The sequence below is a fragment of the Daldinia caldariorum genome (assembly GCF_022478825.1).
Source record: "Daldinia caldariorum strain CBS 122874 unplaced genomic scaffold F4812scaffold_12, whole genome shotgun sequence".
Lineage (NCBI taxonomy): Eukaryota > Fungi > Ascomycota > Sordariomycetes > Xylariales > Hypoxylaceae > Daldinia > Daldinia caldariorum.
Window position 1 is genome coordinate 568,678 of NW_025953048.1, and position 25,873 is coordinate 594,550.

The following is a 25,873-nucleotide window of genomic DNA, read 5'->3' on the forward strand; positions in this document are numbered from 1 at the left end:
TTTTAAACCCTAGAGACTTTTCCAAGATCAAACGCCTAACAAAAGAGCTTTGAAATTTAAGAGTCTGGAGTAGTAAGTAATACGCTAAGCACCTTAGGTAGATTCATAAGAAACTCACGTAGACATCAGTCTGATATCCAGCTTGTTACCTAAGTTTTTTAGGATGGCATAATGTTTGTTGTAGTGCTGCCACATGTACTAGGTACAGCTGTATAAATCAGGCATTGTATTGTACAATATCTTGAGCCAATGACAGCTGATGCCTGAGACACATTGCGGGGATTTAGATCCGACTCGTCAAAGCTTATCTACCGGGAAAGAAGAAAAAGCATGCATTATTGAATTAATTGAGACATAACGACGCACCAACAGAGCTTTCGACTAGATATGACTGCGTGCTGCAACCCTATTCCGTGTACCTCACCCTTACAGTTAACCTACATCTAGTCCGTAGTCGCATCATGAGCCAAGTACATATTGGGCATACCCCCTCGACAGGAAAGCCATTTTTATCGCATCAACATCCGGCCTCTGAGAGTAAGTATATTAAGCAACTACTTACCAATTTGGTTTACCATGTCTTTTGTCACTTTGCTTATGTTGGCGTACATCGCGGGGATAGACGCGGGGCCTGTATCTAAGGTTAATGACAGTAGCATAGGCTCCCTCGGTCCTCTCACTTTCAAACGAGACGGAACCTTCCAGATATCGATATTCGAAGATCTGCATTTCGGTGAAAGTACGACCACCCCTCCAGACTAATAATATACCTAGGCAACTAAGCCAAGAAAGAAGAAAGTTTACTAATTTGAAATAGATGCCTGGGATCAATGGGGACCCCAACAAGATATCAATTCAGTCAAGGTCATCAACGAGGTCCTTGAAGCAGAGTCGCCTGGGCTTGTTGTGTTGAACGGCGACTTGATTACTGGCGAGAACGGATTTCTGGAAAACAGCACAGTTTATGTCGATCAAATCGTCGGTCCCCTCGTAGATCGAGGACTTACTTGGGCGTCAACGTACGGCAATCACGACTATGACTTTAATATTTCAGGCAGTGCGATTCTCGCCCGCGAAAAGCAGTGGGGTAATAGCCGAACGACACAGATGGTCTTTAACGAAGAAGCAGGAACGTCAAACTACTATCTCCCGGTTTACGACAGCGGCTGCAACGATAACAGCTGCTCTCCCGAGTTGATACTTTGGTTTTTTGACAGCAGAGGGGGGTTTCGCCATCAACAGAAAAATCCTTCCGGCGATCGAGTCGGCCAGCCAGATTGGGTCGACTTCAGTGTCGTGAACTGGTTTATTCAGACAAGCAACGAGATAGTTGGCAAGTACGGCAAGATTATCCCATCCTTAGCATTTGTCCATATCCCAACATATGCGTCATACATCCTACAAAAAGAAGGCGTCGATCCGCACGCCGAGCCGGGAATCAACGACGACAACCCGCTAGCTCCTCAGGCTCAAGGCTGGTGTTCAGACGGTCGAAATGACGGCACGTGCGACTACGGCGGCCAAGATATTCCGTTTATGCAAGCCATCTCAGCCGTTCCAGGATTGATGGCTGTCTTCTCGGGGCACGATCACGGCAATAGCTGGTGTTATAAATGGGACAGACTACTCCCTAACATGACCGTTGCACCTCACAATGGTGTGAACCTGTGCTTTGGCCAGCATTCAGGATACGGCGGTTACGGTAACTGGGAAAGAGGAGCTCGCCAAGTTCTCGCAACCAAGTCGAAACTAGCGAATTTTGAAGTTGATACTTGGATCCGTCTCGAGTCCGGGAACGTCGTGGGGAGCATTTCGTTAAATTCTACGTATGGACAGGATAAGTATCCGGCAACTAATAATTCGAAGACTCACTGTCCAACATGCCATTACGACCCGTAAGGGGGATAGAGCTTAGGTACCTTAGGTTAGGTAAGTACCTATATATGTACAAGTCTATCACGATAATAAGAGCAATCATACGGGCGTGAAATGCGCAATGATACCTATTCAACATATAAGACGCCAGTATTTTACCATTACATGGGGGTTAATTATAACGAATCAGGTAATTAGAAACAAAGAGGTAGGTACCTAGTGATGCTTATACATACTACATAGCATCCGATAACTGGAGCTTGTGTGAATGTCACCTGCATTTGGTATAGTCCATAAGGCCAAGATCGGATCATTATGCTTGGGGTGTACATATGAATGGAGGTGGACGGGTTTGCTCGGCAAACTATGATTCAACTTATACGACTCGCCTTTAAATACGATATTTATCGTTTTCGGTTCTTTTATTTTTACAACCCCGCCTATCCCCTCTGCATCACGGTTCTGCCAACGGCGTATTTCGTTATCCACAGCAATCGACTTACCTAGCTTGACACAATTTCTATAATCCGCTAGTCACCATGGAAAAGTATGCGACGTATCCAAGCCTGCGCGGGAAAACTGTCCTGATAACTGGTGGGGCCGAAGGTATCGGTGCAGCATCAGTTGAGCTTTTCTGTCGGCAAGGCTCTGTTGTTGTCTTTTTGGACTACTCGGACGATTCAGCGAAGAAGCTGCTTGACAAAATCAAGGGCATCCCGGGAGCTACCCAGCCTACATTCCTGCACTGCGATGTGACCGACTTAGCTCGCCTCAAGGAGTGCGCGGAGAAAGTGCTTTCTGATTATGGCACAGTGGATGTTCTTTTGAACAACGCCGCCCGTGCCGGCTCTCAAACAAGGGTCCCAACCGTCCAGGTAACCCCTGAGTCGTGGGACCACGATTTCAACGTGAATCTTCGTCACCAATTCTTTCTAACGCAGGCGGTGGTGCCAGCGATGCAGAAGAAGGGAGCTGGTAGTATTATCAATATGGGATCGATCACGTGGCGCATTCCAGCCGTCGGGCTTCCCCTCTACACCATGTGCAAAGCAGCGGTCGTCGGGATGACGAGAACGCACAGCAAGGAGTTCGGACAGTATGGTATCAGGGTGAACAGTGTTGTTCCGGGCGCCATTGCGACACAGAGACAGATCGATGAGGTCTTGACGGATGAGTATCGCGCCGAAGTGATGACTGCGCAAAGCTTGAAGAGGGATCTGATGCCTAACGAGGTAGCGAGATTGATATTATTTCTTGCTGCGGATGATTCAAGTGCCATCACTGGGAGTAGCTACGTGATTGATGGAGGATGGGTTAGCGATGTTTAGGGAAATGGACTGATGGACGGTGCGTCGATACCGAAGCGTTTATTTAATACATCACTTATATTAGCAAAAATGTGATACCTACCTCTACCTAGGTACCTACAATACAAGCCGCAGTGTCGTTATTTATCACTCCTATATTCTCTCAAGTACAAATTGCAAAAAAAAAAAAAAAAAGCGTCATCAATTTTCGGCTTCATTCCTTATATTTCCTTATTTAACTTGATTGCATTATTAGCTGATGGTGTAGGGAATAGGTGCTTGCCAATGAGATTAGATATAAAAGGAGGTAAACAGCGTGACGTATATCGTCGAGATATTCTTTTCGCTAGAACCCTTGCTAGATGCAAGGATACAGCGCAAAAGAAGTTGACGATATCTACCCACCTACATACTGTAGCCGGACAGGCACCTATGGGAGGTGACCTAATTCTCTTGAGTTCGAGATTGCGGGGAAAAAAAGGAAGATCAACTCGCTATTCTAAGGAGCGACTAAGCGAATACAGCGACGCAAGTCGACATTTAAAATAATTTAGATCTAGGTTTTCGTGTATTTTGGTCTCCCAACTCTTCCTCGGTACATCTTTCGCATGTACATGTGAATCCCCAGCCTCGCAACACCTCCCGCCTTCTCTGTAAATTGTCCTTTTCCAAACCAAGGTATGTGACTGTTACCTCGGAGCCCGCTGGAATATCTTTAATCGTTACGAGCTGGAGCAAGAAGGGAGATCTGCCTACGTATTTCCAATTAGAATTTGGTATGCAAGAGTGATTGGCACGGGCAAATGTGCTCCAGAAACCCACTTCCTTGTCATAAACCGAGGCGCAATTAGTCCAAAATGTCGAGTAGGACCTAATAAGTTTGAGTACCTTGTCGGTTCGAGATACGGAGGAATCAAAAGTGCCTTGAGCTTTTAAGTGGTTCACATACCACTTATCGAAGATACTGTAGAAATTCTTGTTCGCCTCGTAAAGCTCCATATTGCAGGCGTGGTCATCCAGTCGGGTACGTTGTGCCTGGCTTGACTCCCTGTATAGGTTACAGAATGATTCAATTTTTACTTCGTCATACGGAGATTTCTTTTCTAGCGGCGCATACATTGACGGCTCTTCGCAGCTTATAATGGTATTGGCGGGAATGTCTTGCGTAACAAAGAGACCAAGCCCTTTATTTTCGACACGCCTGACCCGGAGACAACCGAGCATCTTGAATTCTTTTGCGGCCATGTCTAGTTTGAAGGACTGAACTGGGCTTTGTTATTCGCTAGGTACCTGTAAGAAATATCACGAGACAGATGATGATAAAATCTTTGTGGGATATTACCCATAGCAACGACATGGAAACCTCTATATAGTACATTGTAAAAAACAGAGTATTGTCACCAGAGCTAAATATAGGCTGCCACGAAATGAATTAAAAGAGGAATTGATTGGGACATGAATAAACTGTTAATAAGATATAAGAAATAGAGAAAAGAATCTGTAGAATTAGGTTGCAGCCCAAAAGTAGTAGCTCTACTTGGGTAAAGAGATTGCCCCGAGATTGAAAACCTTTGTTCGGTAGGTAGCAATACCCATCAATCATTGGTAATTCAAGCAGAACCTTGGAAATTTAGGAATATCGCAACTAAGAATATCATAAACATTCGTCTCTTATGGTTGCTCCCAAAGGGAGGCATTCGGGTTTCTCCGCTTGCATTTATTCTGCGGAGGCAGTCTATGTGGGATATCATTCTTATTTTCTTGTCTTCGGACGAACTTGATTCAATACATCCCCCAATGGAAATATCATTCAACGGCTACACGGCTCACCCTAATGTCAAGCTCAGCATGCGGAACCCTGGAAGATGTATGAGCGCAATTCTTGGCGTTGTCTCGATCTCATTGCTTGGCGCCCCTTTCATGATATTGAGCACTTACATACACTGCTCGTACTTGGGAGGCGCAGACAGAAAAAGTGATAGAGCTCTTGCTAGGACTGCAGAGTCGTATATCAGGTACACTAACACCAAAACTTCTTAGTGGCATAGGTAGTTCATGATGCTGGGGTAGTGAAGGGGCTAGATCTCCTTGCTGCGGCTCGTGGGATTTTTGGATTTCGAACCAATCAGGAGTCCCAAATTGAATCCATCCAACAGTGACACGGCTCACAAAGAAGCCCCTGCAGAGAAATGATCTCGGAAAAATGCCAAGCGAAACCGGAGAACACTTTGAAACCTGGGCGTCCAGACTTCAACGCTTTCTTATTGATCCCGTTTAAATCCTTCAAGATGAACGTTTTCTTAAGCTCCCAGCACGTGTTTTCGCCTCGGCTCGGGGCTGATAACTAAACCTACCTAGGTAGGTACCTACTTACCCAACGTCCATCTCCCAACCTGCAGTGTGCATTCTCAAACAGAATTTGAGGAATCTTGAGCTTGTGAAGCCTTATCTTGAGATCGGGTTCACAAAGCATAGATACAGTACAGCCTGTTATAAAACTACAACTTATTTACTGTATCCAACTTAATGGGAACCAGCTACTAATGGGATATTGCAAAGAATGGAGGGAGATATAAATTGTAGGTATCAGGCTTGGATAAGCTTATATTTCGGGACCTTACCCATGGGTTTAAATCATCACTTTTATTCGTTTTCAACTCCACATCCACAATACGTCCTGTTCCGCCTGCATGGGGCCGGAAAACTGGACATCCGAAGTCAACTTCAGATGACAAGGGGTGTTCAGCACGGGGCTTATCACTTTGACGTACAGGTCGAATACCGCCAAGGCGTTCCACTCAACGTTAGTCACTCAAGCAAACGTCGAATTTGCATACTAGATCTCCCTAGGGATAGCATCCACAACACCTCCTTCAGGACCTCAAGTAAGGTTCTGCTGGAAATGTCACCTCATATCGCCCCTAGCTCAGGGTAAGATGCCCCTGTGCAGCATCATTCTTGGGCATCTTGCCGGCGCCGACGCCGCCCGGGTTGAATATAGGTAAACTAGGGTATAAGTCTTGGTATTCTACATCTCCAACCTTTTCCCACGAAGATCAGGGACCATGCTTTTCCATTCATTCTCTCTCATCTCAGCCTAAAGTTCTCTCCTTGAGATTTTGGCTTCGCTTCGCTTCTCTTTCGCGGTCGATCCGTTCCTTTTTCTTCCACTTACACCGTGTGTATCTTCAATATTCGTTCGTTTCGTTTTGCCGGCTGAGCCAGTTTGATTTCATAGGATTTTGGACTTCTGTACTCTGAGAGTTATTATACCTAATCGTATTATTTATTCATTACTGGATCCATTGCTTCCACTCAGCATCACCCTTTTTACATTTACCCAGCCATGCAGTTCTCTTATACCCATATACCGGCATTATTGGCCTTGGTCTCTGTAGCCACCGCTACGGGAGCAGCGCCAGCTGAGACTATTACAGAGACAGTTCACCAGACCGTCCACGAGACCGTTCATGTGGTAAGCAACTTGATGAGATACTTCTTACACTCTAGCACCTCATTTACAGATAATGGTCATTTGCATCAAATACTATCTCGGGTATATAAGCTTTATGCTACATGTTCTGACACTAAATCCTTAGACATTACCCCCCGAGACAATAAAAGAGACAATACACATGACACTTCCGCCAGAGACAGTTAAGGAGACGATACACATGACCTTACCCGCAGAGACAGTAAAGGAAACCGTTCATATCACACTACCTCCAGAAACTGTAAAAGAAACGGTTCACGTTACTCAACCACCGGAGACAATAAAAGAGACGGTACACGTTACCTTGCCTCCACATACAGTAAAGGAGACAGTACATGTTACCCTGCCACCGCAAACAGTGAAGGAAACAGTACACGTCCCGGTGACGGAAGTTGTTCATGTTACGAAAACGGAGGTCAAGAAGGAATCGATCACGTTACCTCCACAAACGGTTAAGGAAACAGTCCATGTTACTATCCCCGTCACGAAAATAGAGGAGAAACTCCTCACGAAAACCGAACTGAAGACGGAGACGAAACACGAAATAAAGACAGAGGTGCAGACAGCAATACAAACTAAGCTTGAGACCAAGGTCGAGACTGTCCATATTACGCTTCCTCCCCAGACCGTTAAGGAAACGCTACCACCTCAGACTGTGAAAGAGACAGTACACATCAGTATTCCAGTTACTAAGGTGGAAACTGTGAAGGAGACCGTACACGTCAATATTCCAGTTACCACGGTACAGACTGTGAAGGAAACTGTGCATGTTAGCGTGCCTGTAACGGAGGTGAAAACTGTGAAGGAAACGGTACATGTCACTATTCCCGTCACCAAACACGAAACTTTAAAGGAGACCGTCGCTGTTAGCGTGCCCGTTACGAAGGTAGAGACTCTGAAAGAGAGCATTCCTGTTACGAAAGTGGAAACCCTAAAGGAGACGGTACATGTCAGCATCCCGGTCACCAAGGTGGAAACCCAAACTGCCAAAGAGACGGTCCACGTGAGCATTCCTGTCACAATAAAGGAATCGGTGGCCATCAGTGTTCCTGTGACGGTGAAGGAGAGTGTTGCTATCACGGTTCCCGTCACCGAGGTCAAGTCGATCCATGAGACTGTAGCCATCACGAAGACCGAGGTATCCCACAAGCTCGAGACAGTTGCCGTCACAAAGACAGAGGTCTTGAGCCACCTACAGACACAGGTCCTTACAGAGACAGTCCATGTGTCTCTGCCGCCGCAGACTGTTAAGCAGACCGTTCATATCACGAAAGCGGTGACCGAAACCGTCCATGTGACCCTTTCGGGACACACTCAGACGGTCCACGAAACAGTTCACGAAACAGTACACGTTACTCTGCCGCCACACGTGATGACAGTGTCTGAAGTGGTACACGTCACGGTAACGGAGATGGCAAAGGCCTGCCATCAGACGGAAGTTATCATCCCTATGGGTCACGAGACGACTTCTTCCGTAGTCCATGAGACCGTTGTAGCCCCGCCCATGGTCCATACAACGCCCGCGGCTCCCCCTATGGTTCACACAACACTTGTGACCATACACCATCCAGAGACCACATCAGTTGCTCTGCCTATGGTCCACGAGACTGCCGTAACCTCAGCGGCAGACCACATGGCGCCATCCAGCACGAGCGTATCTGGAATGCCGCCTCCCGCGTCGTCTCTGTCGTTGGGATACATGATGCCCCATAACGCCCGGAGATGGCGAGCCTAAGCTCAAGTTCGTGGTTTAATGAATGGCAAGTATAACGCGTATGGTCAGGGTCCATGGAAGTGGTGTCTTAATATAAGGATGGTTTTGGAGCTTGGAAGCGTTTGGTAAATGTAGGGTTTTCATAATGCTCAAATGTACCTAAGTCTATTTTTCTTTGCGGCTTGCTTTTTTTTTCTAGTCCCATACTTAGACGTATCTCACGCTAATAGAACAAATACAATAGGCTACCTTGTTCTACTTTCTGATACTTCACTGCCTCACTATTAATTTCCTCGAGTGCATTATTTCGTACAACTGAATTGATGCTACTGCAAACATAAGGTAGTATACTAGTTCTGAAGTAAAAACCTTAAGCTCGGGTCAGAGCTTTTATTATTCACCATAGGTACTATCCCGATCTCTTAATACACTGCCAGTAATTAACACCCCTTTAACAAGACTGATGCAGCGGTCTTATATTGGATAGGGATATTGTTATGAGCAGACATTAGACGGGGTGTACAATGGATCATCAGTACCCCGTCGAAGCTAGCAACCCTGATACTACATTAGGCATAAGACTGGAGGATCTGGGCTCCAAGAATATCAAGAATTGGTCATTTAGTGCAAAAGAGCTCTGGCTTAGGTATCTACAGTGATGCATTTAGCAGACAAATAAAAATAGTGGAGAACATAAGGGATAAGGGGGGTAGGTGAAGAGGTCAATAAAAAAGACGTGAAGCTTGTTCGTGAAGCTTGTTCGGAAGCAACCAAATTATTTCATCCTAAGGTTTGGGAGGCTTTCCTAGTAGCACAACCATTTAGGATACTCAACTTAGAAATTAATATATCCCGGCTAAGTCCAGGCATTGAATGTGGTAATTATCGTGACATGAATTTGCCAACTGTCTCTCGCGATTAAGCCTACATACGGTGGGTGCAAGGTGTAGCTGGAGTATTTCCATGTTACCAAGCCATGATTAAACTACATCGCAATTGTTCATCGCGGCCATAAAAACTCAAAGTGGACTGGTATCAAGCAAAGCAAAGACACTTTCAAATTGGTAATCCTGCAAACTGTTTGGTAGCATCCTCGGATATGCGACCCCTATTCCAAAGGCTGACAGTTGGCCTTGTTCATACCAAGCTCCTACATATCTCTTGGTTCAACCTGATACTCCATGGATGTAAACGTCTTGCAATCGGTGGTTACTTATGCAGGTCGCTGGTCCTTGTCAACGAGACATCCGCCCTTCTTCAGGCACTGGTCGCTGATCTTTAAGTTCTTGCAGTGTGCACATCGTCTCGGAATGTTGGGGTTGGCGGTATCGGTTTGGCGCGAGCTTTCTCCATTATCGTCTTGCTCCTCGGCTGCTTCCTCTCTTAGATCCGCGTAGTAATTTCGAAGGCGACGGCGGTACAGTTCTTGCTGAGCTCGCGCTGCTTTTCCTTCGCGGCGGAACTCCCTGATCTTTTCGAACAACTCGCTGACAAGCAGGTCGTCGTGCTGCCTCTGTTGTTCAATTATCTCTTGGGAAGGCATTTTGTCGATGATGGATTCAGGCTTTGGTAGGGGTGTAGGTGAGGGATTTTGATAAGAGCTGCTGCTTTTGGATCTTCCAAGAGAAGATGTTGAAATGATGGAACCTAGGGCTAGCTTCGCTCTGAGAGGACGAACAAGAGTAGTTGCTGCCTTCATGCGCTATGCTTGCTAAGTGTCAGCCTTTATGGTCACAAAGATTATGTGGGAAACTCAGACTCACCATCGCAGCCTAGTTTTCGGTCAGAGAAGATTTGTGTCCAGACTTGGCGCTCAAACCGAACCGTTTGATCGAAGACTGAACGTCTCGGTCCCTCGTTGTAATATAAGGGGCATGGAACATGAACATGTGTCAAAACAGGGATTTAAAAATCTTGATGATGCAAATCAGGTGTGTGAAATATAATTGTTTAAGCTCCTGACAATAGTACTGGGCACATTATTGCGGCACGTAAGTTGTTAAGGGGGGTAAATCTCCATGGCAAGTTGTGACTAACCTTTTGGCTTATTCAATTAAGGGACAAGGGAAAACAGAAATCGATGTAGCCTCAGTCGACACATAATCCGAGACGCAGTTTAGCTCATCAATTCTAACGGTCTGTCTTTTCATATATCTCTAAGTCCCCATGTATGATAATATGGTGGAGAATCCATCTGGCTCTGATAGAATAGTACACGATGAAACCTACGACAGAAAAAGAAATATAGGTACAGTCTTCGATCATATGGTCATCAAATCCTCTATTTATATTCTGGATTAACAAAAGCGATGTGCTTAGTTCCTTTGACTTGTTGTATGAAGAAGGGAATACGAAATGGAAGGGTCAGTCTTGACGACAGAAGAAAAGGAAGTAACTTCAAGCCAACTTGACCACGACACTTAAGCATTGAAGAAGCTCACTTTACACATAGTTCAATCATTCATTATCTCTTTATAACCATGTCATTCATCACCAGCCATTAAATCTTTGCCAGCTGTCGCAGAGATAATCAAACTGCCCACATCTCGACGACAAAATCACAAAAATGTTAGAGCGGCTTCAAGTTCCGGCCTCAGATATTAACGTATCTGTGAGAAGAACTTTATCTAAAATTCTAGCCTTTATATGGCAAAGGTTAAGTGATGAAAATATCGCCTTCATTTTGTTGAATAATAACACTTTGAACATATTAACCCCCCCCCCCCCCCCCCCCTTTTTAGGGGCAGTATCAACTGTGACAACGTGGTAATCTTAAGCCTCCATGGAGGGTTTATTTAGGGTATTTTCCGCAATTAACCAATGTGGACCTTCTGTGATCGAACCAAACAGTATGGAAACAGCTTCGTTGCTCTGCAAGTAGCTCTAAGTTACTATCGAGGTACATAGCCATACATACTGGAAGTGTCCTTTGTTTTGTTCTCGGTGTCTATCCATGTCTTAAAGCCTGACGGCGAGTGAACTTAAATAGAAATATAAGGGCTATCTATCTATATATTCCACGCCGTATAGAGGTTCAGGCGTTGCTATACATATTAGACGCTTGCCTCAGTGTCGTTCCACATCTTCTCGACGAGACGGCTATTCATGTGATGATCTTAGGCTAAGCTACCTTAGGTACATAGGGTCTATGTTTATTTCCTCCTAGGCAGCTGAATTGTGACTAGTACCTGTACAATTACATTCAGTAACCCTAGTATTCGCAGCCTTGTTGTCGGGTATGGTAGGTACCCTTGCACCCGCCTGCTTCTTCACGATCCTGTTCTCTTGGTTTGGCCTAGTTAATTCGAAAGACACCACCTTCCAGTGCCATCAGTACCTGGCCACTTGGAGGAAAACTACATACCATAGAGGAAGCTACCTCATTTAATTCTTCCTGCACCACTTTTTCCTGGCAACATCAATAAGTGCGTAAATGGGCCAACAGACCTCAAAGCCTGCTTTTGCGCAGAAGGTCAATTTTCCTTCCAAAAAGAACCAACAAAAGGAAAAGCCATATCGCGCTATCAAGCCCACTTCCATCGGAAAAGTCAAGATGAATTTCGGCTCCGTGGCAAAGGTTGTTAATGCAGGCAAAGGAGGCCAAGGAAAGGCTAACCTTGGAGCTGAGAGTGATGGAAAGCCTCAGTATGAATGGCTTCTAGCCAAGATGGAGAAGAGAGATATTACGCCTAATACCATTATCGGTCTATCAAGCTCGCAATCATATCAGCGCGAGTATGTCATGTACATGGAAATTTTCGAGGCGAACATCGCAAAGAAGGGCATCGATGTTCTACGAGCAGAGAAAGTATTCCACACGCCCATCTGGTCCGACGGCAATATTCTCTTCCTCGACTACGATTCTAGCGAGACAACTTTCGCTCTGACCAACTCGTCAACTGAATACACCACTGACGACACCCCCACCGACACCCCTGATGATAGCGAATTCGTCGAATACCCTGGTTTCAACATAGAGAAATACTTCTTCGAACTCAACTACCAGTACTATTGCTACAAGGACTGGTTCCGCTGCCTGGTGGACTCGTTCTGGGGCCCGCAAGTCGCGTCCGTCTTCCAGGTGACCACTTACAACCGTGCCTTCATCCAGATTGCCTTCAAGACCGACTGGAACTACAGAGACCAGTGCCAGCGTTTCTACGAAGGATTTGCCGTGTTCTTGCACGTTGTCGCCCGCCTGCGCCCCATCGAAGGGCTCGGCCCTCTCACGGATATCTTCGGTTTCAGCTTCGCCAACTTTGCCGGCCAGGTCATCTCCGAGTTCGAGTCGGTTGCGCGTCTTGGAATTGACGTGCCCGAAGGCGAGGGACACCAGGTCTTGAAGTACGCCGTCCGCCACCGCTTCGAGACTTGGCGGAACGAAGTTGTCACCATCAAGGATTGATCAGGTACCTAGTCAGGATTCCTCATGGCGAAGAACAATCTTGCCTAGCCCGGTTATATTGAAGTGTTGAGATCGCTGGATGGAGAAAGGAAATGATGAATAGCACCAGAAGACCATAGCAGAGAAGGGATGGAGGTATTCATGTGCACTATCAATGAACTTGAATGGCTCTACTCAGATAATGGCATGCTCATTGCCCCGATCAGGGATGTCAAGAGGAGGGAACAGTTACTCCCCTCAACTTAATTAGTCGCAGTACCGTCTCCAGTTGACTTAATAGCTAGAATTTAGCATCTCGAACCTGGAATTTCATCATCAAGCTTGACTCCCTCTGTCTAATGCTGTCTCTTAATAAATCAGCTTCGTGCATGGTAATGTGAACAATGATCAAGTATTGTCTGTAGTACGATCGTCAAGATGATCATGGCTAGTTTCTGTTTAATATAATCACAATTCGAAAAAGGTTCCTAGTGTTCTTAGCCGGATGAAGTGAATGGTCTTCAGCGATCGTAAAACGCTAGGACACGGAGCCCATATCCATTGCCGCAAGTCCGAAGGCGAATTATCTACACGTACCACGGGAGCTCGGAGCGCAAGATAATTTGGAATCAGGTAAACTACCTCCTAGGTATAATCGCGCTGAGATGTCAAATTAAGCTAGGGTTCAGGGATTCCAAGCCAGTAATAGTGTCAATCGAAGTCTTCATGTACTAAGGAACTACACGGTCAAATACAAGCTTGTATTTTCAGTCGAAGCAAATTTCATATTCTGTCACTCTATGTTGCAGCTTCGTGAGGCATTTTAGCTCCAAAGCGGACCGGTACTTAAATTCGTTGGTACTTTATCCCCAATACACAACACGTTGACCTTGATCGTTTTCAATGATACAGAACTCGATAACCGAGTAACATCAGACCGCCATAAAAAGGAAGATGAAAAATAGGCAATTGCCTTATATACGAAAGGGGAGAGGAGGGGCTTCGTGGGCAATGATGTCAACTCTGTCGCTAACTGCAGATCAGGAGCAAATTAGACATCACCTCACAGACGCGTAAAGGTGCAAAAAGAATGATCTCGCCCAGGCTCGAACTGGGGACCTTCTGTGTCCACAACTTATAATATTGTTAGACAGATGCCCTACAGAGTGGATATTAGTTCCTTTATTCTTTCGTTGCGAGATCCACTTAGTTAAGCGGAAGGGTTTAACTTACATGACCAACTAGACCACGAGACCTGCCAACAGGATTTGCTAATCTCCTTCATATTACTGTTCGAAAGCCAACAGTGGTAGTAGTCTCTTGCTAGAAGATGGAGAATTTGTGAATTGGAGATACTTTGGTGTAGTTCAGCGGCTTCCTTATTATAATATTGTGTAATATCGTCACTAGATAGTCAAGCGTAGGTAGTTTTACCGCACAGTACGTACGGTTCTTCCGACCTCGCCCCGTTCCACTGCCTCCAGTCGCGGCAGAACAAGTTCCCACACCCTCTCTGATAAGCTCTCGACGTCGAGATCCGCGTCCACAATCTGAATATCCTCTTCCTCTTGCCTGAACTCGCCATCTTCGCCTCCTCCATCTCCGCCCCTGCTGGTCCCATTCCCGAGCCTTTCCACATCGTTCCTCCTTGGCACCTTGCTGCTGCCGCTGTTTCCTACGGCGCTGCCAAGATCCCCCATACTAAGGCCCCAGAACAGATCCCTAACGCGCCGTTGCATCTCGCCCTTCTCGTATACTTCGCCGCCCCAACCGCCGCGTCCGCGCGCGACTTCTTCCTCGAGATCTAGGAATAACACCATGTCTGGCCTAGGCAAGCCGATCTCAGGCGCCTTGGCCCAAGATAGCGATAAGGTCTTGATATTTTTAGCAGCGCTGTACACGATGCCGCTGTGGTAGAAGCGGTCGCAGATTATGGTATGACCAGCCTCTAACTCTGCCTTGATTTTCTTGCTATGAGAGGTATTAGATACTACACGCAAACTACGGGATAGGGGCGAGTGGATAAAAAGGAAACTTACACAGCTTCCCATCGATTAGCGCTAAACAGCAGATGAATGACATGGTCTTCAATCTCCGTCTCGCCTTTGAGATACGAGTCGATCATCTTGCCGATCGGTGTTGCCCTATCTATATGAACCTCGTTAGTTCCAAGTACATATATATATATCTTATATATACTTCACATTGACGTTCCAATAGGATACCTATTCGACTTACCAGGGAACCGCATAAACGTCACCTCCCGCCCGCTTTCGATGCACCTCTGCTGCAGTAGCTTCGCCTGCGTCGTCTTCCCCGCGCGATCCATGCCCTCGAACACGACGAAAGCGCCGCGCACCGGTTTCGGCGGCGGCGCTACCGCCTGTTCGACGCCGTCCATGTCTTCCCCCGCAGAAAGCCTCGGCGCATCTTTATCCTCGGCACCGTCGTTGTTCCCCGCAGCGTCTTCTTCGGGCGCAGCCTCGGGCGCGGATGGGGCCGGGGCCGGAATCTGCGCCTGCGAGGGGGGGTTCTGAGACGATATCTGAGGCGGCGCTAACACGGGCGGAGCTCCTGTGGCCACGGTTATCGAGTCCCCGTCCTCGTGACTCGCGTCTGCCGACTTAGAGTTATCCGCCAGCGATGGGGTGGTATTCTGAGCCGTCGCTGTTGCGGGTTTTGAGGAGGGGGGTGATTGTGGCGCCGCCGGGGGCGTCGCGGATTGAGCGCCCTCCCGCGTAGGCGTAGGCGAGGACTGCAACGCCACGGCCGACGACGCTATAGTCGCGGCTGTCGCGAGGTCGTTTATTGAAGCCATTGAAATATTTAATGGGTATCTCCCTTTGTTAAGTGAGACACTCAACGCTATTAAAAGCTAGTTTCAAGACACGGATGAACTTGATACTAGTTATTAGCTACCTCTACCTCTACCTATCTAAGTAGGTACCTAAGGTATGGTAGCGAGTGGTTGGTGGATAAGTAAGTGAGAAAGAAATTCGGGAACCAATTATATTCGCGTATGAGATTTTTATGGAATTGTATGAACAGTGTGTTATATGTGGATATTAATTGGATGTCAGATATAGTTCGGTTTTTATGGGAATGAGGTTGTCGTCAAAAGCCGTATTAAAAAAAGAGCGCTTAAGCATGAGATGATGTCGAATGACATGACACGAAGAGGATTGTAGCTAAAATACAGCGCTAAAATGTATTGTTGTATTGTATAATACATGTAACCTAGCGGATTACTGCGAAGCCTACCAGGTAGACTTAGCGCGTCTGAGGTGGAGCCACATTATAGCGACCTCGGGTACGGAATACATCCATTGTAATTCTTGGCTTAGAGGCGCCTTAGGGACCCACCGAACTTGCATCTGTAATAATGTATGTACAATGCCAGGTACCTAAGGTAGTACTACCTACCTAACACTAGTACAGGATGTCGTACATAATGCAGTTGTACATGCTGCTTAAGCGCGTGGCTGATAGGAATAATGCAGCCAAATAAGCAATAATTATTGGCAAAGCTACCTCTATGTAAGGAGTGTAGGTACCTAGAATGTAAGTGATTTTCGGCCAATAGCTCTGCCGCGGTTAAACTTCTACACTACAAACACGGACAAGACATTCCAATTGTTTATCCCTTTTCACCCTTATAACAACCCCTTGAATTATCTAAGGTGAGGTACCTAGGTAATCACCTATCATTGAACGAACTAGCGTTTATACATAGCGGATCTTAGCTAGGTAGCTATATGAATTCTCACAGATATGGAAGTATTCCTCTCCTTTATTCACGAACTCCTAATAGACACCATAGAGAACGCAGGCGAATAGAGCATTGTATTGATGGGGTGCCCCAGTGCAAAAGTAGGCCCAGAAGAGAATAAGCCTCTCTACCTTAGGTATGTACAAGAACTCGTACAGAATCAACAGTAAAAAAGAAAAAGCAGAGTACCATCCGGTCCCATTCCGCACATCGCCATAAGAACCCAGCCGTTAGGAAAACCCAACCGTAGAACCTAGCCGTTGCCCGCCATTAACTTTAAGAAAAAGAAAAACGCCCCGTGACGCCGTTGCTTATCCCCCCGTAGGCTACAGAGTCGGAGTTTAATAGGTATTAAGGGACAGGTAGAGAAAAAAAAGAAAAAAGACAATACCCATCAGTCCGAAAGAGCTCCGAAAACAACACGTACATATCCGTAATCCGTAGTATTCCTCATCCATTCGTCATTAGCACTCTGTCGCTTCTGCTGTCGCCATCTCCGTCTCCGTCTCCGTTTCGTCCTTCGCGCTTCCGCTTTCCCATACCTCGAAGCTTTCGCCTGTGCCCTCCACAGGCTCGAGCACGGCAGCGCTAGGGGCGGGCTCATCCGCCTTTCCCATAAGTTGGTCTACAGACTGCGCGCCGTCTTTGACGCTAGGTTGGGGGGCGTGTAATTCGCTTGAGCTAGATAGGGGAGTGAAATCTGGCTTGTTCTCCGATTGCTGCTGTTGGTGTTGGTGGGGTTCGTTGGCCTCTTCGTCGTCACCTGGTATGATGACGATGGTATTCTCGTCACATCCTTCCGAGTAGTACTCGCGAACGTTCATCTCGCCGAGAGGACTCCGCTCCTTCTCGAACATCATCTCGTCGTCCGCAGCCGGTCTCGAGGCCCGGGGTCGCGAGGTCTGAGAGACGTCGTCTACCGGGGGTACGTTCTCCTTGCCCTCCGCGCGTTCCCGCTGGCGTCGGGTCTCGCTCTCCTCGTCCGAGCTAATATCTAGAACGCAAGTGCTGTGCTGTAGTAGGTTGGTCATTTCCTGTTCTGGGGTGTCTTCGTGGATGTCGAAGAACCACGACTGCTTCATTTCCCCCTCGTGCAGACTGCCGAGGTCGAGCGAACTAGATGACAATGAGGACTTCGCCGATGAAGAGGCGCTGCGGCTGTTGTAGCTGGGGATCGTGCCTTTGAGGGCCGCATCCAAAGAGAACGGGGCGGGAGATGCGCTTGACGAACCAAAGTTGGGCGGGTTTACTCGGGAAAATGCCTTGGTACGCTGACGGGAAGAAAGGATGCCGGTTCTCTTGCCACGGGTTGGAGATCGTCCGGCGGGAGCCGAGAGGGGTGTGGATCTGGCCGAGCTGATGTTGGATTTTGAAGCAGGCGACCTGGGGTTGAGTAGGGACCGTGCGCGCGGAGCGGCTGCTGCCTTGGGCGGGCTGAGAACAGCGACATCATTTGCACTAGCCGACTTTGTGAGGATGAATGACGGCTTTACAAAGGAATCCTTAGGGACAAAGACGTTATCCGAGCCCTTTGATCTCTTAGAGTGGAGCACCGGGTCTACGTTCTCGGAATCGTCTGTATCCAAGCTATCTGATGCTTTCCGCTTCGGGGACGACGCGTTCGAGAGAGCTATAAACACGGTTTAGCAGGCAACCCTTTTCAATTCAACAACGGATCGCAAGGAATCACGATTCATATTTATAACAGATTGGTGTACAGGATGGTGTTGATTCGCATTGGACAGGCAAATAAGACAAACCACGATACAATTGGAAAGTTTTTCAAATTTTTGGGGACATCTCAGATCACTCTCTCCGCCGGGACTTACCATTCTGTCTGTTCTTAAGACTTGTTAACGTCTGCAAGCGCGCTCCATCGAGAGGCGCAAAGGGTTGACGAGTTATGGTAGCCATTGCTGTAAGGTTGTGGAGGTTGTGAAGGTCGTGATGTGGATGTGGACTTTGAAGTGTGAAGGGATCCGGATGCCCAGATAACCCAATCGAACCACAAAAAAAAAAGACGATTCCTAAAATCGACTCAATCCAAGGCACCAAGGATTGGCACTACAGAAATTGATCGCAATTACCAATGAGTTGTAATAACAACTGAAGGCAAGGTTCACGACGATAATTGATACCCAATACAGGGGAAATAGTCGACTGCCACAGTTGTTTGTTTATTATTTTGCTACTCTTGTCGTGAGTAATTGATATCGTCAAACTCGATGCAGCAACAGTAATCCCAAACGATTGTTGTACCAGTATATGGCAGTATGGGGAGGGGGGGAGGTAGAAGGAAAAGTGGGCGAGGGACTGCGTAGGTGGGAATTGATAAGTCTTATTGCATCTGAGGCGCCGTCCGGGGGGGGAATAAAAAAAGAAGTAGCTTGGGGTGTGTGTAGGTCGCGACGGGGGAGGCCTGAAATGGGAGAACGATGGACGCGGAGATCGATGTCTTGGATAATGCAGCTTTAAAATTGTCAAACCAAGCTGGGAGTCAAGAAGCGCCGCCCTGCTAGTCAAAAGGAGGAAAGTGAATAACGGGATTGAAGCGCGCTGAGTGGACGATCAGGATGGATGGATGGATGGCTGCAGGTGTGCGTAGGAAGAAGGTATGCAAGGAAATTAAGAGATGATGGTATGATAGTAAAAAGAGGGAAGAAATTGATTTGATGCTTCGCACTTATTACTAGAAGGTATCAAAAGTTTCAGGCGGACTTTGGTGGTAAAGCGGTAAGCCTTAGGTATGGTATGGGAATAGTTTTAACGCTTTTTTTTTTTTCCCTCTTTTCCCTTTTCCCTTTCCCCCTTCTTCGTGTTTGGACGCGTGGTGTTGGTGTATATGGGGAACGAAATGGGGAACAAATTATCCAATCAAAACAATCAGATGAAAGGGGGCATCTCTAGGTACCATATTACATGCAGGTTTCGAGGTGGACCGGTGCAAGGGCTGAGCTTGATTTCACTGGACCGGGCCCAAAGTGATGCAGGGAATTCGAGCTCATGTCTCTCATGCGAATCCCTATTTCCAACCTTTGATTTGTTAGATTCGTGATACCAGACCGTCTCACCAGACACAGCCTTTCGCTACCTACCGATGCCTACCGCTACCCGAAAAGTTGATTTGAATCTGCAACTGTGCGACAAAAAAAGGACCAATAGTCGCGTTGAGATTCTAGCCAAGATTATCTTTTCTTTTCCCTTTTCCCTTTTTTCCCTTTATTTTTTCTAAAAAGGGGGGGGGGTTGGGGGGTTAACCGAACGGGCTACAAGAAGAAACCCATAAGAGATAATGGATCTAGAGGTCGATAAACCAAAAGCCAAACCCGAAGAGATCGCGCCTTGTTGTGGGACTCGAAATGTTTCTACGCGCAAACCGGATGCAGGGGTCCGCGCTTTTCGCGTCCATAAAGGAACTGGCCTTCCTCCCCCTTCCGCCCCATCCCTCATCGTCATCGCGCCGGTGCGGGAATGTCAGGAACCATTTGTCAGTAACTAACTAACTCTAAGACAAGGCGTTAAGGCGTTTGTTCTCAACGCGCCCTTTATTTTATTTTATTTTTCTTCGTAGGGAGAGCCGCAGCCCAGAAAAGTGTGTCTCAAATTACTACCCCCCACGACGGTTAGGTTATGCTCTGCTCATCCGGTTGAGTCGCCGACTTTCTTGCATAAATTATACACCCTGCTATTGAACGCCGAGTAAATCAAGTAGATGGATGAACAAGCATTATCCAACCCCCGTCATCCATTGTAAATAGCGATCAACTATAGGGCCAGTGGCAAGTTCTAGACTGAAGTCGAGTTAGACTTTAACAGGAGCACAATGATCTATCTAGCTGGAGGCAATCCTCTCGAGGAAATGCCGCTGTCTTACATGCTTGCTTCCCTCGATGCCGCCACCGTGAACAGAGTAGATGGCCAATAAAGCATATACGCATGGCATCAATTGTAGTGCATCGAGAACCAAAAGACGACCGGTCGCATATAACATGGCCACCCTTCAACCTATCAGGAGACGGGGCTCTGTAGTGGGTGATATCAGCCCTGGAGAATGCCTTGTGGGTTTTTTTGGGCTAAGTCCTTCTGCTCTCCCTTCAGCCAGTCATTCAAGGGTATTTGACCGAACTTGGTCGTCCCCTCAGGCCCAGAGACGTCTGCAAGGTCACAAGGACGCGCTTGTGGACGGTTAACAGTGGCAACGACGTCTCCGCGATTGGTTGATCTACAGTAAAGGGGAGCCCTTAAGCCACTTTTTCCATTCGCCGCAGGAAGCTTATTAACTAGCTGCCTCCCTCCTCTCACGCAGAGGGACCATCAGACGGGGCAAACTATCCTTAGTTGACGAGAGAGAACCCGAGTTCTCTCATGATCGTAGCCTTGGTCGGGCTTCTAGGATAATTCACGTCCAACCCATTCGGTCACTCGGCAGCAATCTTTCTAACTACCTCTCATGAGACGCGGATATTCCGGAGCCTTAGTCTATATCAAACGCGCAGGTCTACAAACTGGCCTAGAGTCGCGTCCCATGGTGGCCATAGAACGACAACTAAGAAGTTGTTCCCTCGTCCTCGTGGGGGTGTGATCCAGAAAGGAACGAGATAGAGGGTCGAATCGTCCTGATTCCGAGCGAATAAGGAACAATAGTAAACTAGATAAGACCGCTTTCCCCGTAGTACAGTGTATAGATTGTCTATTTATATCGTAAGGAGTGTAGTTTAAGTTAGGTACATATTAACGAGATCGTATTAAGTTCCAATAGGGCACTAACCCACAGCCCAGAGGTGTAATAGCCCTGAAATATTATGGTACCAGTCTTTCGGTATCCCATGAGTGACGAGATCATTTAGCCTTTCAGCCTTTGAACAGGTCACTCTGAATTTACTCTAGGACTAATCTATCTCGATAAATACTTTTTATATCGTCAGCTCGGTTTGGGCTGGGGTAGAAGAGTAAAATCTATAAAGCTAGTACCAAACATCGTTTAGCACTCCAAATGCTTGCCCGTTATAACCTTACCGACCTTGCCTGATAGTTTGCTAATGTAGTACATGCCGGCCTACATGTATAATCGTATCTCATAGATCCACCCTTACCGAATTCTATAAGGGACTATAGAAAGAAAATCTTTCAGGTTATGGCTGTTTGTAGACCGCCACTGTGTGACATTTGTGCCTAACCATTATTGAACCTGTATCACATACAGGAATGATTGCCCAGATCCAGGAGATAAATGACTAGCAAAAACTGTGTAGTACTTTATAATAGTAATCACAACGAGAAATATGGGATAAGAAATCTATAAACCAATCCCTTTCTACCACATGTCATACTGGATGGGAAAACCGCCGTATGATTTCCAGAATCTATTGGCTGTTGGCAAAGAGAGGTGAGCAACTTGTCTTTCTTTTTCTTACACCCTTTGAATTATCTATCTTATTAGCACGATCGTATATCAACTGTACGCCAAGGACAGCACCATTTCTTGTAATTAGACATAAAGAATGGTTGATCTACTAATGGTCCCATGGATTCATCCCAATCTGACATCAGGACCGAGAGCAAGATCAAACCTATGGCATCCTGTGACCGATAATTTACACATATGAGTCCATATCATGCCGCGGCACCCGAGAAGGAGAACTAGATTAATCCTTTTGCTATCGGCTTTTGAGAAATCTACCTGGTAGTTTGGATCTTAGATATATCGGTGAATCAGAGCTGACTGTACTTCAAGTCATGTACATAAGATATTAATGATTCAGTAATCACATATGTCCTGAATCTATCTGAACTTCAGCTATTGATTTCAGCTGCCAATATTTTACGAAAGCTGCCTAGTACATTATGATTGTCAAGGTATTCTAATTATTACTTCCAGTCCTTGTAGCCTTTAAAGTCGCCAGGTAAGTATCACGGGGTTTGCTTCCATCATGAAGTGCAAAGGAAGTAATACTATTGTCAACGTATACCAAAGCCCAAGAGGCAGTGCCACGTAGACATAGCCTTCGTAATGACTCCGTTCTGCTCAGCCATCGCGATTATGAGGCGGAGCGAGTAGCTGCTAAATGTTTGCCTGATAATCGTGACATTTATTCAATTTCCCTTTTCTCCATATGTTGGTATTACCTACATGAGAAGGTCTTGCCGGGCTCCTGTTGGTTAGCCAATTGGCGTCAAAGCCGAAGTATATTGCCACTTGCGGTGGCTTAGGCAGCCAATAGAGATGATACACCTACAGCTTCTCGTGTACTTAAAGATTCTCAGATTATTACCATTATATCTAGTTGTGTTTTTAGTGGTATGATGGAGTGAAATATAAAAGAGGTAAAACACCGTTGTGATCAAATGCTTCGAGGACGAACGAAATATACGAAATGGGACAGGAAGCCGGTCTAGGTAATGTGTATAAGGCCAGAGATAGATCTATAGATCAGGAAAGCTAGTATATTAAGACATTTTAGTTATTCAAAGAAGCTGTCTAGTTGCCTCATGTAGGTCTTTAACTACTACACGCGAGCCTACTATATTTGACGACGAATGGTTGAATATCTGCAATGGCATTTGTGACTTGTAATTATTCTAGTGCTGGGAACGGATTATCCAAATTAACTAGAATCATACCGTACGTAGCAGAGGAGTTATTCGTTTTGGAATTCCCTCTTATTGGTTGCCCTGTATCTTGGAGATCCTGAGAAATTTGGATGGCTGAACTACGCTTAAAGAACAACACATGATTTGGTGCTTTACTTATTAGGTACCTAACCAATGACTTCGTGATTATATAATGTAAAGAGAAAGATCCTTTGCATCGTCAAGCTAGTTTTTTTTTTTTTTTCCGAGATCTAAAAAAACATTTTCCCACGAGATAGGCTTCGGTCCCGAAAATATGTGTCTAACGCAGGTTCAGTTAGGTATAATACATATTAGAACTGGTTGACTTCTTAAGTGTAGCAGAACTTTTAGTACTTACTCTCGTTATCCTTATTACGCTTCCTGGAAAAGCCTAGGGAGGTGCGGTGCGTTCCGTTGAGATTTGCATACACCAATGCGGAAAGGGACGGAACTAGGTACTTCATTCAATTATATTTGGAATTGTATTATTTAGTGCATTGGTATCTATGGTGGTATCTCATAATATACAATAGTAGTAGTGTTTTAGGCAATGGTCCTGATTTTATGTCCGAGGTTGTTCCTTAATGAATGTTGCTGGCATCTTCATCTCGATGGCCGAGTCTACCTCTGAGCCTCTTGATGGCGGGAGAGGGCGAGAAAAATTGGATGGTTTTCGTTGCAAGGCGGGCGCTTTGGAATCGCCATGCGTTTCCCGTGCACTTCTCGATAGCATTGCTGGCTCTGGTCGTTGAATCACGTCTTGGTCCTTATCCGTAGCAGCTCTCATACCAGGCGTATAGTTGGGGTTTTTAACGACTCTGATTGCTTGTCGAATAGCAACTTCCGGCTGTGAGGCATATCTAACCGTTGATAGTCGGGAACGATTTGCACTGCTTGTAATACTAGTGCTTGGTGTCGCGCGATGCCCTTTGCTGGGTTCGTGAGAACTTTTCGATGGCGACGACGAGGAAGATGTTCGGTCAGATGTAGAAGAGTAGGTGGAGCGGTTTGTGCTGGAACTGTCTATGGACGTCTTGGTAGCCTTCGTTACTCTTGGTTGTTCAGCGGCATCATTCCATTCGGTCCGCCATGCGCCTGGATTGTACACTGGCTGAGGGGGGGACTTTGAAAGCCTTGGTGGGACTCTCAGCACGCGTGGAACTGATAATGAAGACATGTTACTCGGAGCTGCATGAACGGTATAAGTTCTCCCAATAGGAGAGTTGGCCATAAGCTCGAACTTGATCCTGTCGTTAGGTATGTCTTCCGTCCCTATAGTGAGTGACTTTGCCGTTTTTATCTTAGGTTCAATTGTCTTAGAACTTCCGAGTTGAAATATCTCCGCTGTAGGTACTGTGGCTATGGATGCACTATTGCTCTCTTTTCTCTGCAAAGAAGCTCTGCGGGAAACACTGAGATCTTCAATTAAATCACCGGAACATTGACTAGATTGGCCGTTTAGGAATGACGCTCTAGAGACCCCTTTCGTAGCGAAAGGAGTGGGATTGCTTTCGATACTGGCCGATATAACAAAAGATGACGGTCTGCAATTCGTATTAGTTATATTGTCAAGAAGATATAACAAGAGCCCTTACATTGCTATCACACATATTACCAAGTTTAAATATGGTGCAGTTTTAGCAAAACCCTCCAAAGCGACTGGTTTCGCTACCATAACAGCCGTTGCAACCAAAGCAGCTATCCACACAGCAATAGCAAGCCTCGCAATAAGAAGTGCGCTTGCATGAAGATACTGGCCGTAAACTTGCGGTGGCCCAGGTCCTTTTCTTCTATAATTCTTTTTCGCCCCTCTGACATGAAGACATATATATAGCAAGGCTATTGCGGATGCGAAGAGTACCAAGTCCCGCGATATACAGGTGAATTTCATCTCCGTGGGCTGCAACATCAATACTATTGCGAGGGAAATACCTCCCGCAGAGGAGAGGAAGAGGGTTATTAGAGCGGCGAGGACAAATGAGGGTTGCTTTCTCCGTTTCTGCTCTTGGTTGTACTGCTCAAGAGATCGGTAGAGCAATTCTGCATGGTTGTCGCTCACGGAAGAACTTTGCTCTTCGTCGCCTTTCTTGCGCGCCATGGGAATTGTCGTTCAGACCAGCAGAGGACCGGCCGACTGTTGGATTCTGAATTCGAAGAAATGTAACGAGCGACAGAAGGAGAGGGAATATCTCCATCCGCATTAGATTACCATAACTCCTATGGGAAGAAAAGAAGATATGTATAACCAAGAAAAAAAAAACAATGTAAATATATAAAATCAGAAATATACGAAATGTACTATAACATATTCACATGAAGGAAAACCCAGAGGCGGGGCACGACTGCGAATGGCTAATCCAGGCCATGTCGTGGAATGAAGAAAATCGCAAGTACGTTTTCAGTGGCGGCGTTGATGGTGAAGAATGAATTTACCTTTGAGCTCGTCCCTCGTCCATTGTTTTTAAATCTTAATAAGAAACAATTATATCTACCTAACATATATTTACCCATCTAGGAAACAAACTCGACCCTAGCTGTCCCGGCTTTTCATTAGCAACTTACCTTTAACCATGTTTGAGGTTGTCAAGTAATGAATTAGGCTGTATTGAGTATGGAGAGAAGTCAACGTCGTAACTCTGTGCGGGGGCTTGTTACGGAAGTGTAAGTGCGGTGGGCTGATGGCACATTCCACACCTGCATATAAACAGCGCTAAAGCCC

At 46.3% G+C, this 25,873-nt stretch overlaps 9 protein-coding genes across 9 annotated transcripts; 4 read left to right on the top strand and 5 right to left on the bottom strand.

Annotated features, from left to right (window-relative positions):
* Positions 1–576: 576 nt before the first annotated feature.
* On the top strand, positions 577–1,899 carry F4812DRAFT_460717 (Metallo-dependent phosphatase; the record flags this gene model as incomplete). Its single annotated transcript, XM_047937738.1, has 2 exons — positions 577–739; positions 818–1,899. The coding sequence occupies 2 exons, from the start codon at positions 577–579 to the stop codon at positions 1,897–1,899; spliced, it is 1,245 nt and encodes a 414-aa protein (XP_047788761.1).
* A 258-nt stretch (positions 1,900–2,157) lies between these two features.
* F4812DRAFT_79074 (NAD(P)-binding protein) lies at positions 2,158–3,360 on the top strand. The gene has a single exon (XM_047939438.1). It carries the CDS (start codon positions 2,415–2,417, stop codon positions 3,201–3,203), a length of 789 nt encoding a protein of 262 aa, XP_047788762.1. The 5' UTR covers positions 2,158–2,414; the 3' UTR covers positions 3,204–3,360.
* Positions 3,361–3,397: 37 nt separating this feature from the next.
* F4812DRAFT_434095 (SET domain-containing protein) lies at positions 3,398–4,932 on the bottom strand. The gene has a single exon (XM_047934691.1). It carries the CDS (start codon positions 4,425–4,427, stop codon positions 3,723–3,725), a length of 705 nt encoding a protein of 234 aa, XP_047788763.1. The 5' UTR covers positions 4,428–4,932; the 3' UTR covers positions 3,398–3,722.
* Positions 4,933–6,323: 1,391 nt separating this feature from the next.
* F4812DRAFT_79130 (uncharacterized protein) lies at positions 6,324–8,158 on the top strand. The gene is made up of 3 exons (XM_047939439.1): positions 6,324–6,657; positions 6,782–7,045; positions 8,022–8,158. The coding sequence occupies exons 1-3, from the start codon at positions 6,529–6,531 to the stop codon at positions 8,046–8,048; spliced, it is 420 nt and encodes a 139-aa protein (XP_047788764.1). The 5' UTR covers positions 6,324–6,528; the 3' UTR covers positions 8,049–8,158.
* A 1,444-nt stretch (positions 8,159–9,602) lies between these two features.
* F4812DRAFT_460720 (uncharacterized protein) lies at positions 9,603–9,932 on the bottom strand (the record flags this gene model as incomplete). The annotated part of the gene is made up of 1 exon (XM_047937739.1): positions 9,603–9,932. The coding sequence occupies one exon, from the start codon at positions 9,930–9,932 to the stop codon at positions 9,603–9,605; it is 330 nt and encodes a 109-aa protein (XP_047788765.1).
* A 1,890-nt stretch (positions 9,933–11,822) lies between these two features.
* On the top strand, positions 11,823–12,794 carry F4812DRAFT_465714 (uncharacterized protein; the record flags this gene model as incomplete). The annotated part of the gene is made up of 1 exon (XM_047938474.1): positions 11,823–12,794. One exon carries the CDS (start codon positions 11,823–11,825, stop codon positions 12,792–12,794), a length of 972 nt encoding a protein of 323 aa, XP_047788766.1.
* Positions 12,795–13,934: 1,140 nt separating this feature from the next.
* On the bottom strand, positions 13,935–16,024 carry F4812DRAFT_79153 (thymidylate kinase-domain-containing protein). The gene is made up of 3 exons (XM_047939440.1): positions 15,012–16,024; positions 14,813–14,921; positions 13,935–14,744 (listed from the first exon to the last, which is right to left on the bottom strand). Exons 1-3 carry the CDS (start codon positions 15,589–15,591, stop codon positions 14,204–14,206), a joined length of 1,230 nt encoding a protein of 409 aa, XP_047788767.1. The 5' UTR covers positions 15,592–16,024; the 3' UTR covers positions 13,935–14,203.
* A 269-nt stretch (positions 16,025–16,293) lies between these two features.
* F4812DRAFT_79161 (uncharacterized protein) lies at positions 16,294–18,631 on the bottom strand. Its single transcript, XM_047939441.1, has 3 exons — positions 18,372–18,631; positions 16,970–18,172; positions 16,294–16,868 (listed from the first exon to the last, which is right to left on the bottom strand). Exons 1-2 carry the CDS (start codon positions 18,454–18,456, stop codon positions 17,007–17,009), a joined length of 1,251 nt encoding a protein of 416 aa, XP_047788768.1. The 5' UTR covers positions 18,457–18,631; the 3' UTR covers positions 16,294–16,868; positions 16,970–17,006.
* Positions 18,632–23,421: 4,790 nt separating this feature from the next.
* On the bottom strand, positions 23,422–25,781 carry F4812DRAFT_434107 (uncharacterized protein). Its single transcript, XM_047934692.1, has 2 exons — positions 24,750–25,781; positions 23,422–24,698 (listed from the first exon to the last, which is right to left on the bottom strand). The coding sequence occupies exons 1-2, from the start codon at positions 25,250–25,252 to the stop codon at positions 23,717–23,719; spliced, it is 1,485 nt and encodes a 494-aa protein (XP_047788769.1). The 5' UTR covers positions 25,253–25,781; the 3' UTR covers positions 23,422–23,716.
* Between the last annotated feature and the right edge of the window lie 92 nt (positions 25,782–25,873).